General features: G+C 38.1%; 1 protein-coding gene across 2 annotated transcripts in view; it reads left to right on the top strand.

The window, feature by feature from the left end:
- The window catches only part of LOC124132649 (vascular endothelial growth factor receptor 1-like), an 84,242-nt gene extending 77,692 nt beyond the window's left edge, over positions 1–6,550 (top strand). The window contains exons 22-25 of one of the 2 annotated variants that reach the window (XR_006860819.2): positions 1,026–1,125; positions 1,760–1,865; positions 3,853–6,370; positions 6,440–6,550. Coding sequence is in view for 1 of the 2 variants with exons in the window: in XM_046496656.2 (XP_046352612.1) it covers positions 1,026–1,125; positions 1,760–1,865; positions 3,853–4,485 (839 nt within the window). In the remaining variant the exon portion in view is untranslated. Of the gene's footprint in view, positions 1–1,025; positions 1,126–1,759; positions 1,866–3,852 lie in introns of both variants that reach the window. The other variant, XM_046496656.2, reaches the window with a different exon arrangement.
- Positions 6,551–15,802: the final 9,252 nt, after the last annotated feature.

Genomic DNA, 15,802 nt, shown 5'->3' on the forward strand with positions numbered 1-15,802 from the left:
AAGTCGTGTGATAAGGGAGAGTTAGTCATGATAAAGGAAGGTTAGTCATGTGATAATTGTGAGTAAGTCATGTGATAGGGAGAGTTAGTCATAAGATAAGGGAAGGTTAGTCATGTGATAATGGTGAGTAAGTCATGTGATAGGGAAAGTTAGTCATATGATAAGGGAAGGTTAGTCATATGATAATGGCGAGTAAGTCATGTGATAAGGGAGAGTTAGTCATATGATAAAGGAAGGTTAGTCATGTGATAATTGTGAGTAAGTCATGTGATAAGGGAGAGTTAGTCATAAGATAAGGGAAGGTTAGTCATGTGATAATTGTGAGTAAGTCATGTGATAGGGAAAGTTAGTCATAAGATAAGGGAAGGTTAGTCATGTGATAATGGCGAGTAAGTCGTGTGATAAGGGAGAGTTAGTCATGATAAAGGAAGGTTAGTCATGTGATAATTGTGAGTAAGTCATGTGATAGGGAGAGTTAGTCATAAGATAAGGGAAGGTTAGTCATGTGATAATGGTGAGTAAGTCATGTGATAGGGAAAGTTAGTCATATGATAAGGGAAGGTTAGTCATATGATAATGGCGAGTAAGTCATGTGATAAGGGAGAGTTAGTCATATGATAAGGGAAGGTTAGTCATATGATAATGGTGAGTAAGTCATGTGATAAGGGAGAGTAAGTCATATGATAAGGGAAGGTTACTCATGTGATATGGTGAGTAAGTCATGTGATAAGGGAGAGTTAGTCATATGATAAGGGAAGGTTAGTCATGTGATAATAGTGAGTTGGTCATGTAATAATATTGAGTTAGTCATGTAATAAGAGAGAGCTGATCACATAATGTGGCTGAGCTATTCATGTAATAGTGATGAGTTAGTCATGTAATAAGAGACAGCTAGTCATGTAATAAGAGACAGCTAGTCATGTAATAAGAGACAGCTAGTCATGTAATAATAGACAGCTAGTCATGTAATAAGGGAGGGCTAGACAACTAGAGTCAGACATGATATTATGTTTTGTCCACTTCAGGAGGAAACCCCTACCCTGGAGTTGAGATAAACGAGAAGTTCATAGGACTGCTGAAGTCTGGCTATCGTATGGAGAAACCTAAATATGCCTCCGATGAGTTGTAAGTATTACTGCCCCTGGTGATGTAGATGAACTTCCATCGGTCACCACACACCAGCAGTATCAGTTAGTCTAACATTGTGGTTCATGTTTCTCCATGATTAAACACCATTCCGGTAACTTCTTCATTTGTCATTAGATGCAATGTTCGATCTGCTATGGATAGGGATAGACAAATCTCTGAATAGGCGAGTGCTCGATGAAGACAGGCTTCATAGGACTCTCCTGAAGGCACTGTAGGTCCACAGATCCTCAATACCTCATGCTTGTAAGAGCAGACTAAATTGAGGATTGGGTGGTCAGCATTTTGGACTTGGCTAGTTTGTCAGCAGATCCATTGGATGTTGATCATGTTATTTCTTCTTTACCTTGTGCAGATTCAGTTGTGGACAGTTGGATTATTGCAGGGATATGGCAGACTCTGTTGTAAAGTGTATAAATGAACAAACAACATTTACAATTGCTTCTTGTCTATGTCTAGACATGACTCCCACTGGGAGCAGGATGTCGTCCACCATAGTGTTGGATTCTAACAAGAATGATATGTTATGGTATGCATGAGAGTTTCAGTGGGAGCATGTACTGTCAAGTTGGTTGCTAACAATGATGAAAATTATTGTTTGACTGATGCACAGATTCAAGATTATGGAGTTGTGTTGGCACGACGACCCGAACATGCGGCCCTCCTTCTCCAGCCTTGTGTCATCAATGGGAGACTTCCTGGAAGCTAATGTCAAACAGGTGAGAGAAAGTAGAGATTTGCATAAATTTCATGGATAATTTATGATTCACTGGAAAGATAAGGCTGAAAAAAATAAAAGAATTGGTTCTCAGGCAATGGCTTTTGAAAATATAGTGCGGGCAGGCGGTGTGTTGGTTTTTTGTTGTTGTTCAAACTAGTATGCAACCAAATAAACAGTTGTGTACAATCAACCTGGGAAAGGGCCTCCTACATAAATGTATTCCTTGATGATTAAAATACTAGAATGCAGTTTTTGACAACCATTGGCCTGTAATATTTAAGGATTTAATTTATTTATTTTTTAAATGAAAATAAAAACGAAACATGCGGCAAACTTTAGGATGATGAGGGCAGTGCCAACCTAGACTATTATTTTTTTTAGCCTAAACCACGTCTGTTTATATCAATTCTACCATAAGTAGAATTGGTTTTTAAAACGGATTCTTTTCTTGCGCACATATTCACTGCAGTTATGTGATCAGAACGTTGTTGACAACCGTTTCTTAGAATCGCAGTGATACAGCCCATCATAAGGTGGGGGTCACGAGAACAGAACATGTTCATGTCTTTGGGTCTTAATTGTTGAAATCATATGTACTTGTAGTACAAAATAACCCTGAAATAACATAACATTCAAAGTATAAATTGATTGATCCAGGCTCTAGGTTTGCGTGGAGAGATCAGTAACAATCCAACACCCCTGGGGGCAAGGTTGGCCTAGTCGTCTAAGGCGCCATGATTTGCTGTGCAGAGTTGCGTCCCTTGGGCACGCCAGAAACCTATGATTGTGGTTTCGAATCCCAGTTCGCCCTGATTATGTTTCTAGGTTTGTCAGCACCATTCCCGTGCTAGTGGGTTTCACCGAAGTGGTAAACGTCTGAGACCTGCATCACTTCGGGCTTTCCCCCCACATTAGGCTGACACGCCGCGATATAACTGGAATAGCGTTAACCCAACTCATTCACTCACTCACTCCAGCACCCCTACATCAAAATAGAATCAACCATGACCTAGATCAGGCGCTGAGCAAGAGTTGTAGTTGTGAAAGTAGTTAGTGATAACCACGCTGCTGTCATGATAACGATTTGAAATAAGCCAGACAATCCAGCCTGGAAACATTAAACATGGATGTTGAAATAAATACCTGATGGGACAGTCACAGCAACAGTGCTACATGTGTTTTGGTCCGTATGTTGATCAACATTCTGCAGGATAGCGAACATTGTTCAGTTTTCAATCACCAAACAGTGGACGTGGGATCTTTATTGTTGTTATTTTAGAGGGATTGATGACTTTGTCGCTTGCGATCATTTGTATATATTTTGCAATTACTAATATTCATTATTCAAAATTTTCGTCCGTGTCTTAAATGCCATAAATTTCCACGATTGAAAAGTCTATCGATAGTCCCAGTAGATCAGGCAACATGTTTGTTTACATTATGCCAGGGTCATCTTGTGCAAATTATTCCTACGCAAAATAAAGCAGCCCCCAAATCAGAAATGGTTATCACTCATTAACAACTATGAATTTAGTAAAACTAACCAATCAAATTAGACCATCCTCCAGTATCATGGTAGAATGGAATATTTACCGTGTGGAGATTCCATGGACTATTTACCCTGTTGGGTTTCCAGATCAGAATTAGGCCCAATGTAAGAACTTCGAGTGTGCCATTGTATGTCTAATAAAAGAAATTATTCTGTCCTTTTAAGCATTCCTGAAAATTCAGTTATGAAAAAGTGTTTGTATTTGTTCAAGTTGTGGACACCAAATTTTCTCCCAAAGTAGATAACAACTTCTCCATTAATTGTGTCTACTTTGTCATCTGCCATCTTCTAAGTAATGCCTATCACACAATTTATCAGATTTTCTGATGGTTAAATTGTACACATACAATTGTTAATTGTTTGTTTCAATAATGAACTTAGTAGCTGTGTATATTTTGTAAAGTTTTCACTAAAGCACAGCTTGTTGTTCTTCCAGTACTACCTGGACCTCAACACCACATATGTGAAGATGATTGATGAGACAGGAACAACAACCACCGCAGCTGCTGCCGGTGGTGCCGCCGCTGCTGATGGGTACTTAAAGATGAACGGGTCACCAGACTACACACCCATGTGTCCAAGCTTAGCTGAACCGGAGTCCACTAGTCTTTCCGACCATGAGGATAACGAAGCCAATCGCTATATGAATCAGAAGATGTGGCGGAAAGAGAAGTCCGAAGAATATGAACTGACACCCCTTCATCGGCCACATGGAGACAAGGAGAAGGCCCTGGATAAGGCGAGGTCAGAGTCCCCAGTCCAGTTCCACACGCAAGCCGATGTCCACAACCCTGAGGACAGCGACAGTGGTCACTCCAGCAGCTACGCGCCAGGGTCGTCACCGGTGGAAAACAATGGCTACCTTGTGCCAAAGGCCCTGGACAGTGAGCCCCTGGTATACCCAATGGCTAAGCCCAAGCCAATACCAAGCCAGGTTAACTATCAACACAAGGAGAACTGCAGTAACGAGTCTGTGTGTACGTGTAGTTCAAGTGGGTTTGACTCGGACTATCGCGATGTGCCTCCGCCAGATTATACTGCAGTCATGGAAGATGCGTGCAGGCACTGAGAGTCAGTCGATCGTCGAGAGACAGAGGTCATACCATAAAGGGAGACTATCTTCAAAGGGACATAACTCAATGAGAGTGAGACAATCAGGGAGATTCAAACATGTGATGATGAGCTTCACTGCTGTGGTGTTTGTTTGAGAATTCTAGAGAGTGAATTGTTGATATTGATATACATGGACCATGGCATGTTGATATTAGTACATATGGACCATGGCATGTTGATATTGATACACATGGACCTTGGTGTGTTGATATTGATATATGTGGACCATGGCATGTTGATATTGATTGATATGGACCATGGTGTGTAGTTGATTGATAAATATGGACCATGGCATGTTGATATTGATTGATATGGACCATGGTATGTTGATATTGATGTATATGGACCATGGTGTGTTGATATTGATACAGATGGACCATGGTGTGTTGATATTGATACATATGGACCTTGGTATGTTGATATTGATATAAGTGGACCATGGTGTGTTGGTATTGATACATATGGACCTTGGTGTGTTGATATTGATACATACGGACCTTGGGGTGTTGATATTGATGTATATGGACCATGGTGTGTTGATATTGATATATATGCACCATGGTGTGTTGATATTGATACATGTGGACCATGGCATGTTGATATTGATGTATATTGACCATGGTGTGTTGATATTGATGTATATGGACCATGGTGTGGTGATATTGATACATCTGGACCTTGGTGTCTTGATATTGATGTATATGGACCATGGTGTGTTGATATTGATGTATATGGACCATGGTGTGTTGATATTGATGTATATGGACCATGGTGTGTTGATATTGATACATCTGGACCTTGGTGTGTTGATATTGATGTATATGGACCTTGGTGTGTTGATATTGATGTATATGGACCATCCTGTGTTTATATTGATACATATGGACCATGGTATGTTGATATTGATGTATATGGACCATGGTGTGTTTATATTGATGTATATGGACCATGGTGTGTTCATGTTGATGTATATGGGCCATGGTGTGTTTATATTGATACATATGGACCATGGTGTGTTTATATTGATGTATATGGACCATGGTGTGTTGATATTGATGTATATGGACCATGGTGTGTTTATATTGATGTATATGGGCCATGGTGTGTTTATATTGATACATATGGACCATGGTGTGTTGATATTGATGTATATTGACCATGGTGTGTTGATATTGATGTATATGGGCCATGGTGTGTTGATATTGATACATATGGACCATGGTATGTTGATATTGATGTATATGGACCATGGTGTGTTGATATTGATGTATATTGACCATGGTGTGTTGCTATTGATATATATGGACCATGGTGTGTTGATATTGATATATATGGACCATGGTTTGTTGATATTGATATATATGGACCATGGTGTGTTGATATTGATATATATGGACCATGGTTTTAGTTGAACAGAAACTCTCAAGTTGAAGTAAGCGAAGGGTGGGAACAGATTTGTCTGTTTTTAATGGAAATGAGATTGTGTATAAAGCGCATGATGATGAAGAGATCTTTCATTAGTCAGAAAGAGCTTCAGAATATGTTAGAAACAAATGGCATAGTAATATGCTCAAGATTTGAATCACCAGCATAATATATTGTGTAATGGGTAGCCTATGCCATTCATGTGCTCTGGTCAGGTAGGCTGATATACACATATTACATATATATATATATTTATATATACAAGAAAGAACCATGTCTAGGTTTAGTGCATGCGATGTTGAATACTTGTGGCCTAGGATACACTGGTGAGTGTGAGCTGGAGTAGGCTTGCCATCTACAAGGGTGTAACCATGCAGTGATACAAGGCTTGAGATGCCGATGTTGTACAATACAAGGTACATGATACAAGATGCTATGTAATACAATGCAAGGGGAGCGATACAGATATTGTACAATAATACAAGGTACATGATACAAGATGCTATGTAATACAATGCAAGGGGAGCGATACAGATATTGTACAATAATACAAGGTACATGATACAAGATGCTATGTAATACAATGCAAGGGGAGCGATACAGATGTTGTACAATACAAGGAGCGTGATACAAGATGCTATGTAATACAAATGTGGGATGTGTGTTATACAACACTAGGGTTGGCAATACAAGGAGTGTAATACAATACAATGGTTAAGTTTAGGTGTTGTGCAAGATGTTATGGGATACAATACAGGGGGAGCAATACAAGGTGTGTATTGTAATGCAAGGGTTGATATACAAGTGGTATTCAATACAAGGGGTGCAATACAAGGTATGTTATAAAATACAAGGGATGTGACAATGTGTGTCATTCAATACAAGGGGAGCAATACAATATGAGGGGCATGATATATATAATATATGTAAAGATACACCATTTTTTCAGGTTTACAAGATGTATCATATAAGATTGAAGCTATCTTTATAGAAACTGGAAACATAATAGTGTACCATTAGTATCTCGATACAACCCTTGTTTATTGATTGATGTTTATGTCAGCAGTTGTTATGGTAACATGATACTGTATTTTGTTATTGTTACACCCTATCATCCAAATCATACACTGCCTACTGTTGTCATAGAAACTGTAAATCACTTAGTCGCACCAATCCCTGTCATCTTCATCATACACTGCCTACTACATGTTGCTATAGAAACTGTCAATCATTTTTTATGCACCATGAGGCTACACCCTATCATCTGTATCATACAATGCCTATTGTCATAGAAACACTCAATCATTTAGATGCACAAATTAGATTACACCCCATCATCCACATCATACACTGCCTATTGTATGTTGCCATAGGAACTGTCAATCATTGATATGCACCAGTGAGGTTGAAGATTTACTTGAGTAATACGTTTGGGGTAGGACTTCATGATCCGGAGTTTCATGTTTTGATCTGGCCTGGCTCCAGTATGTAATCATTTGCCATTCTCATTCAAACTTAACAAAGAATTGGTGAGGCAATGAGTTACGAATATGTTATGCAGACCTTTAAGGTGATACAGTTTGAAGTTCATTCACTTTTTATTGTGGGAGGAATAGGGATTCGTTGTTTCGAAGTTGTTAAGATAGATTTTCAGCAGGTTTTTATTATACTATTTTCAAGAATTTATTTCTATTGATAAAGACAGAACATGAGGAGAGATTTTTAAACATTTTACTTATTTCTTTTCAGCAGAATTTAAAAAAACCATTAATTTTTATTTTGTTTCTAAAAACTCACATTTTAAGGAGTTGGTGGAATCGTTTGCCAAGTCTAGCATAAACACAGGTTGTTGAGCAATTTTAAAAAATGTTGTTTTTAATGAAAGTCAGGATTACACCCCCCTCCCCTTTTTTGTATTGATATACTCTGAAGTTAATGAAGTTAGTTAAGGTTACGGCTTGAGGTAACTGAAAAACAAGTAAACCTCAAATATGAAAGTTGCTTAAGAATTAAAAGGTACATCAGGTACATGTGTCCATTGTTGTTTATGTACTGGTTCTAAACATGATGTTGATTTTTATTGTTTTAAAAATACACGGTCTTCCAGATAAAACTGTGGCGTGTATCACATTGTCTGCCAAATTGGCGCTTTCCTGGTGCCTATTCCCTCCCATCAAGTCATGTTGATATAGGTCATTTAAGATCAGTATATTTTAATTCCCAGAGGCCAAAACAAACAGATTCTTGTTTATAAGAAAGCATTCAAATTTTTCATCCTTCATTCTTCATGAATCCAAAGTTCTCATTGTTACTGAGATTCAGATAGGTGCTAAGTATCACATGGTGGTTTTAGAATGCTTTGTTGTCTTTTTTTAATATGTTCTGTTTTGATGTTTCACTGTAGCCAAAGATACTCATTTTATACTCTGTTGTATTTTGAGAGACAGGTTTGCAAATCAATGCAAATGTTTTGAGTATTGTTGTTTCAAGGCTATCAACAAGCAGATCAAAGCCACATTAGGCTTCCATGTTTATATATTTTGCATTGATTATGACCAGCTGAATCAGAATCCAGTCTGAATTCTAATGTTGTCTTCAACTGTGAAGGAATTTTTAAGCATTGCCTCATGTTAAGGGACTGGTCATTTATTACCAGGTGTCAGAGGTTTTTTATACACGTGAAGATCCGGGGTAGAATAGGTCTTGCCGTAAAAGGCGACTATGCTTGTCGTAAGAGGCGACTAACAGGATCGGGAGGTCAAGCTCACTGACTTGGTTGATGTATGTCATGGTATCCCAATTGCGTGGATTGATGCTCATGATGTCAATCACTGGATTGTCTGGTCCAGATGCAATTATTTACAGACCGCCGTCATAAAGCTGGAATATTGCTGAGTGCGGTGTTAAACAACAAACAAACAAACAAACAAACAGAGGTTTTTGATGCACTAATGTACTGAAAGTAATGACCATCCCCTAATGCTTGTCATTTTTGGGAATGACCATCCCTAGTTCTAGCTTGTACATTTGACCCTCCTGAAAAGACGAAATGCCAAAGTACTTTGAAAATGTTCATTTTTCCATGACCCTCCCCCAAACTGTGTATTATTTTTAATGACCCTCCCCTAGAGACTGTCATGATTTGTGATCCCCACCCCCTAAAATAAAGGACCAGTCCCTGAAGTGAATGAATTTGTATTTATAAAAAAATTGACCGCCATGAAAATATTTTGAAGTGACTACAATTTTATCACAGAGTATGTACATCATTTATTGAACTTGGTTCAGATGTGAAGGTGCTGTATTTGTGTTGTGTGGAGACACTGGTTATGGCTTACACGTCCTGTTGATAGTAATGTATATTTCAGCAAACAAATTGTAGTTCTTCAGTAACCAGATCATATACTGAAGAGGATCATTCATCCAGGCTGTAAGGTTTCCATGGTTACAATAACATTTAGATTTTTGAAATATTTACTGACCCAATGTCTGTTTCATTATCTACTCAATGCCAAGATGAAAAGGGCAAGAGACACTTGTGGAAAATATGAAGCCTTAGAAGAAGAAAGTGCATATATATATATACACAGTTTGAAAACACCAAGGTTGATATACCGTATTCGACGTAATAAGTGCCCAGGGCGCTCTCAAAATTAGAAATAGGGGGCTCTTATTAGAATGATATTTTGGTGAAAAAAACAGAGTTGAAAGATCGAACATTTCGTGGTTTATGCTGACAGCCTGAAATATTTATGTACGACAGATATATTTTTCAAGGATTTAATTGCCCATAATTAAGGGTGCATATAACACACGAGTGTGTATTATACGCGAATAAATAAATCTTTTGTACATTGATCAGTCGGAAGGGGTGCTAATTGAGATTGTTCAATAGCCAATATATTAGCAAATATTGCCGTGGGCGGATATTTGAGCGGGGTGCTTATTACGTCAAATGCGGTAGATGTTGACATTATTTGCAGTCAGCAATAAATAAATACTCAGATTTGTATAACAATTGTCTTTCGTATGATAGTTTTATGTTGCTATCATTAGATATGTACATTGTTTTAAATTACTTTCATGTAAAAACATGCTTATTTAAATTATTGCTGAAGTCAGTGCAATTGGTAGTTTCAGGAAATACTGAACATTTTAGATGCTTTTTGCTTTTTGAAATTGTTAGACAGGTACTATTTTCTCGCGGAATAAAACGGAATATGTTGTGTTGAGGCCAAGGTCAGTTTAAGGGTCAGCATGTGAAGGGCTCTCAGGAATATGTGTAATGATATTGGAATCGGTGAAACACCTTCTTTGAAATATATACACTATTGATCAGGACTCCAGGAGTTGTCCGTAGTCGCTATTTTACTGTTGATAGATTTTTTCGGTAGCCAATGTTGCCTTTACCTTAGCCCCTGTTGTAAATAAAAGCAGTCGATATATATTTGTACATACGTCTCCAGTATCACAATCTTACATTTTGTTTTGACAATCGTTTCGTAGCCAGGATTCTTACGTGAAATGGCAGAATGTAGAAATGTTGTTACCGTGGTTACCGTGATCGTTGTGTGCACATGTCAACAGTATTAGCTGATTTATGTAATTTATGAGATATTAATCAATTTTTAATTCATAAACAAAAATAAAATTATGATTAATTGCATATCAGACTTGTAAAAATGGTAAATTTGAGCAAGTGATTGTAACTTCAGATTGTGAATTATTGGTTGGAATTTAAGCTGTAGTTTTATAATAGAGGATTATACATGAAATAATTTAATATTGTGAATATATTTTGTGATCATCATTGTACTTGAATATGAGAAAGTTTTGTTTCATGTTGATTGGTCATATTTCATCAACATGTTCATTGTAGAATACACTACACCAAGAATAATAAGAAGATGTGTTTTAAAGTTATGATTTATCTACTTTTAGTGTTATTTATTTATTTTTCTTATTTTTTTTAAAATATTATTTTATTATTATTTATGTTTATTTTTACTATTTTAATTCTTATTTACTTGTCTTTTTAAGTATATATTGAGATAAATTTAGATCTATTAACTTTATGTTAAGTAAATATTTCAAAATGAATTTTATCCAACAATTCATACTTTGGATATTTTCAAATTTGACATCCACACCTGCTATTGGTTAAAAGTGCAAATACAAAATGCAGGTATTGTTTCAGGACTATTTATTGACCTCCTATTTTCTTGGTGTTGTGTATACATCACGTAGTCCCACTGCACGGTGGTAGCCTGCATGTATTGTTCTGTATTTGTACCTGGGATATATATCTACATATACAGTCAGTCACAAGATGGGGGTGGTGGTGGTGTTGTTGTTCAGCTACAGTATTTACCAATCCCAGCATTCACAAACAATCACACATTATTTTGACTTTGAACGTTAAATACGCAATTTTCAATAATCATTCTTTGACTATTTTGAAGTATTGTTGTCATCAGGTATGTAATTGAAAGAAAAGCTGCAAGATTTTACCAACTGAAAAAATTACCGAAAGTATTTATGTTTGAAGACAAAACCATGTGTGCGTGTGTGTTATCAGTCACAGCCTCGTAGTCTTACACATCAGTGTTGCTGGGATATTAAAATTTTGTTTGGATTTGAAAAATACTCCAGAAAATTGACATAAAGCATTTACAACAAACGATTTTGAATTCTGGTTTTGCCTAAATCAAGACGTCAGTCCTATAACAATTTCATGAAGCAATGCTGTGCTTGAACATAGAAGTGACCTTGGCTGTGACCTATGACATGTTGGCAGTGGTGTGCGTCTGCTCTATCATTCCATTTTCTTTGTTTTCTTGTTTACATCAGTTATGCAATATTTATGAACAAAGGTCGCAAGTATAGTTTTTAGACTTGCACATTATGTAGAGTCTGTGTACGTGGCCCTACCCTTAACTTACATCAACGGATGTCGATATGATAACCGGGATCAATCCCTCCAAAGCCAGGCTCCATTTTCCAAAGGGATACCATGCCCCAACTTAACTTACCTCCATCAGTAACACCTAGTTCACTTTATTGCCAGTCAGTACTTTTATCTCAAAGTCTTATAATTTGTAACAGTTCTTGTCTTTAACACAAACGTTACCGGTATATATGTTGTTGTATATTTTTTGGAGAGTCATAGATAAATTTCTGTTATCTGAAATATAAAAGACCCTTTGGTTTAGAACCTCATTAATTGTTAGAGCTCTTGTTAATTGTTATGAATGTTACAGTAATGCCGTTTCAGAAAATCATTATTTTAAAACTTTGACTTTGAGGCCCCTTTTTTTTATAACCCCTTTAAATTATCTCACCGTAATTTATACGTTTTAGGAGAATGATAAATAAAAGTTTCGGTTTTATTTAGTTATTAAAGACTACTATGTTGACCTGTGGTCTCCTGACTTTCAAGGATGGGAACAACTTGAAGCTGGGATGTATAACTGTTTGTGACTCGTGTCGGTGTTTTTATATTTTGTAAAACTTGAATCTCATGTATCTGTCTGTCCCTCGTGCCTTCAAGTCCAAATTTCCGTTCATATCTTATGCAAAATGATGAAATGGCAGAATTGATTTCCTGGATTTGTTCTGCTTCTGTGACCTTCATTTGACCTTCATTTGAAGCTCACATAACAGAAACCAAGTCAAGTTGATGTTGAGTTCTGTTGTAAATTAATAGTGGTTTGAGTTAGAATGGAGGTGATGATCTCTGAAGAATTATTCCCCTTGGGTAGCTGCAAGTGTTATTTTGGAGTGTGTCGAGACCACACAGGAGGAGGATAGCAGTACAGCAAGCAGCACGACACATATTCACCTCAAGTAATTACTTTGCCAGTAGTTACATCTCACAGGAAATATGGCTGTATATATTGTGTTTCTGCCTAGTCGTTTTTTCAGCCTCATAAATGGTGTGGTTCTGATGACACGAAAAGTGAGAGGGTAATATTTATGTCCCCTTGAATAAAAATTGAATGGGATATTTTTGTGATGTTTAATTTTGTAATATGTCAAAAATATTGTTAGTGTCTGTTGCAAAAAAAGGCATTTTGCAGTGTTGATAATGACTATTAGCCAGGGCTTTGTTCCACAAAGTGACAGCTGTCGTAACTCCAGTACTTGAACATAGACATACAATAGTCACAGAGCTGGGTGAAATGAGGCCCCAAACCAAATTCATGAACTGATCTGTTCCGCGTTCAACAGCACTCTTGTATGTCCTACAGACTAACAATGGTTGTAACTTAAGTTTGCACTGTCGTATCTCGTAAGACTTATGATGGTTGTAACTTCAGTTAGCACTGTCGTATCTCGTAAGACTTACGATGGTTGTAACTGCAGTTAGCACTGTCGTATCTCGTAAGACTTACGATGGTTGTAACTTCAGTTAGCACTGTCGTATCTCGTAAGACTTACGATGGTTGTAACTTCAGTTAGCACTGTCGTATCTCGTAAGACTTATGATGGTTGTAACTTCAGTTAGCACTGTTGTATCTCGTAAGACTTACGATGGTTGTAACTTCAGTTAGCACTGTTGTATCTCGTACAGACTTACGATGGTTGTAACTTCAGTTAGCACTGTCGTATCTCGTAAGACTTACGATGGTTGTAACTTCAGTTAGCACTGTTGTATCTCGTAAGACTTGCGACAGTGATAATATCACTTTGTGTAATGTGGCCCTGCGGTGGTCGGCTACTCTTCACACATGGAGGGAACAAAGTGACGGTCACATATTTCAATTTGATGTGTTTTCGTCCACTTCAGTATTCAGTGACAAAAAGAACTTTGTTTCCGTTTTTCCCCTCAAGTTTGCTACTGTCATGCATTTTATTGTTTGAAAGTAATTATTTAATATTTAAGATTGGTAAGTGGCTGTTGATTGTATATCTAGCTGTGTATGTAGCCAATCCAATGCAGTGACCCTTGATGTAAGCTCGGCGCGGCATTCACGGTTCAGTCACACATATATCATCAAATAAACATATTCTTTCTCAATCCGGGCTTGTGTAATCTTTGGTGAAATGGGGTTTAATGTGACGATCAAGATTACTGCACTTATATCACGATGTGCGTGTGCATGTCGCTCCCTTGTTTTTGTACTAGCCCTAGTTTATAGTGCTAGCCATCCGAGATAGCAGGCCCAAGTTTAACATCAATACCCCACTCAAACACATTATACTGACTCCAAGTGGACCAGATCTTGTTTTGTCAACTCAATGCCCGGTGCCAGGCAGGGAAACAACAAGTTCTATCTTTTGGCATGACACAACAGGGAACAAACGACTTTCTTTTCTCCAACATGAATATGAGGTGAGGTGAAATGGGGTTTAACGTCGCGTCCAAGATTATTGCACTTATATAGCACCGTGCATGCACGTGTATGTGTGTGTGTGTGTGTGGCTGCTTGTACTAGTCTGGACTGATGCCGATTTATAGTGCTAGCACACTGAGATACCATGCCGCTGTTTAACATGAATACCCCACTCAGACACAGTATACTGACTCCAAGCCGACCAGTCCTTGCTTTAGCCCCTTAATGCCAAGCGCCAGACAGGCTAACAACAAGTACCATCTTTTAACGTCTTTTGGTATGACGCGGCTGGGGATCGAACCCTGGACCTTCCGCTCTCCGGGCGGACGCGGCTGGGGATCAAACCCCGGACCTTCCGCTCTCCGGGCGGACGCTCTACCATTAGACCACGGAGGCAGTCACATGAATATGAACACAAAGATGAAATGAGAATGCAGAATTTATTCATGATGATTGCACTAGGAAATATCCTGTAGGTAACATTTTGTACAAAACGATTCATGACTAAAATGACATCTTGTTAAATATTGACAACAATGATAAAATAATCTAATCAAATGAAATCATAAATTAACAAATATGGTTATGAAATTTGTAATTCAGGTACTCAGTCTGTACACATATATACAATAGGGTTCACATTCAGCTGTCTCACTCAAGGCTGAGTTTAGTTAATGCTGTTTCTAGCAATATTTCAGCACATGGCAGGGACATCAGGATTTCACACATTGTATATGTCAGGGATACAAAGCAAGGTCTTCCCCATGACATGCAAACATTTACATTACCAGGATACCCCACTGTTCTATCTGCAAGTGAGTGAGTGATTGATTGAGTATTGTTTTACGCCGCCTTTAGCAAAATTCCAGCAATATCACGGCAGGGGACACCAGAAATGGGCTCCACAAATTGTACCCATGTGGGGAATCGAACCCAAGTCTTTCTCTAGACCTTGTCTCAGAACTGAGTGATCAGAAAACATTGTCATCTCAGCCTCTGTATTTTGTATGAAAAGTAGCTGAAATTGGCAGGGCTGGGACCAAAATTGAAATGTTAATTAACTGTTACACACACAGCATGAGGAAAGGCAGCTTTGTCATAAATGCAGGGCTGCCTTGCAGGTATTCCATCTTAACAAGTATTTCATCACTCGGACCACAACGGTACTCGGATATATAAGAAGTGGTGAGGTGAGGTCAAACATCGCATTTAACGTTGCGTTCAAGATTATTGCATCTCTTTTATAGTGCCAGCCCGTCGGTACACCTTGCCACAGTTTTAACATGAGTGAGTGAGTGTGTGAGTTGGATTTAACGCCGCTTTTAACAGTATTCCAGTTATATCGGGGCGTGTCAGCCTAATGTGGGAGGAAAGCTCGAAGTGATGCAGGTCTTAGACGTTTACCACTTCGGTGAAACCCACGAACACGGGTATGGTGCTGAAAAACCTAGAAACATAATCGGGGCGAATCGGGATTCGAACCCACAATCATAGGTTTCTGGGGTGCCTAAG

This window comes from Haliotis rufescens, unplaced genomic scaffold (assembly GCF_023055435.1).
Source record: "Haliotis rufescens isolate VD_foot unplaced genomic scaffold, xgHalRufe1.0.p SCAF_7, whole genome shotgun sequence".
In the NCBI taxonomy this organism is placed as follows: domain Eukaryota; kingdom Metazoa; phylum Mollusca; class Gastropoda; order Lepetellida; family Haliotidae; genus Haliotis; species Haliotis rufescens.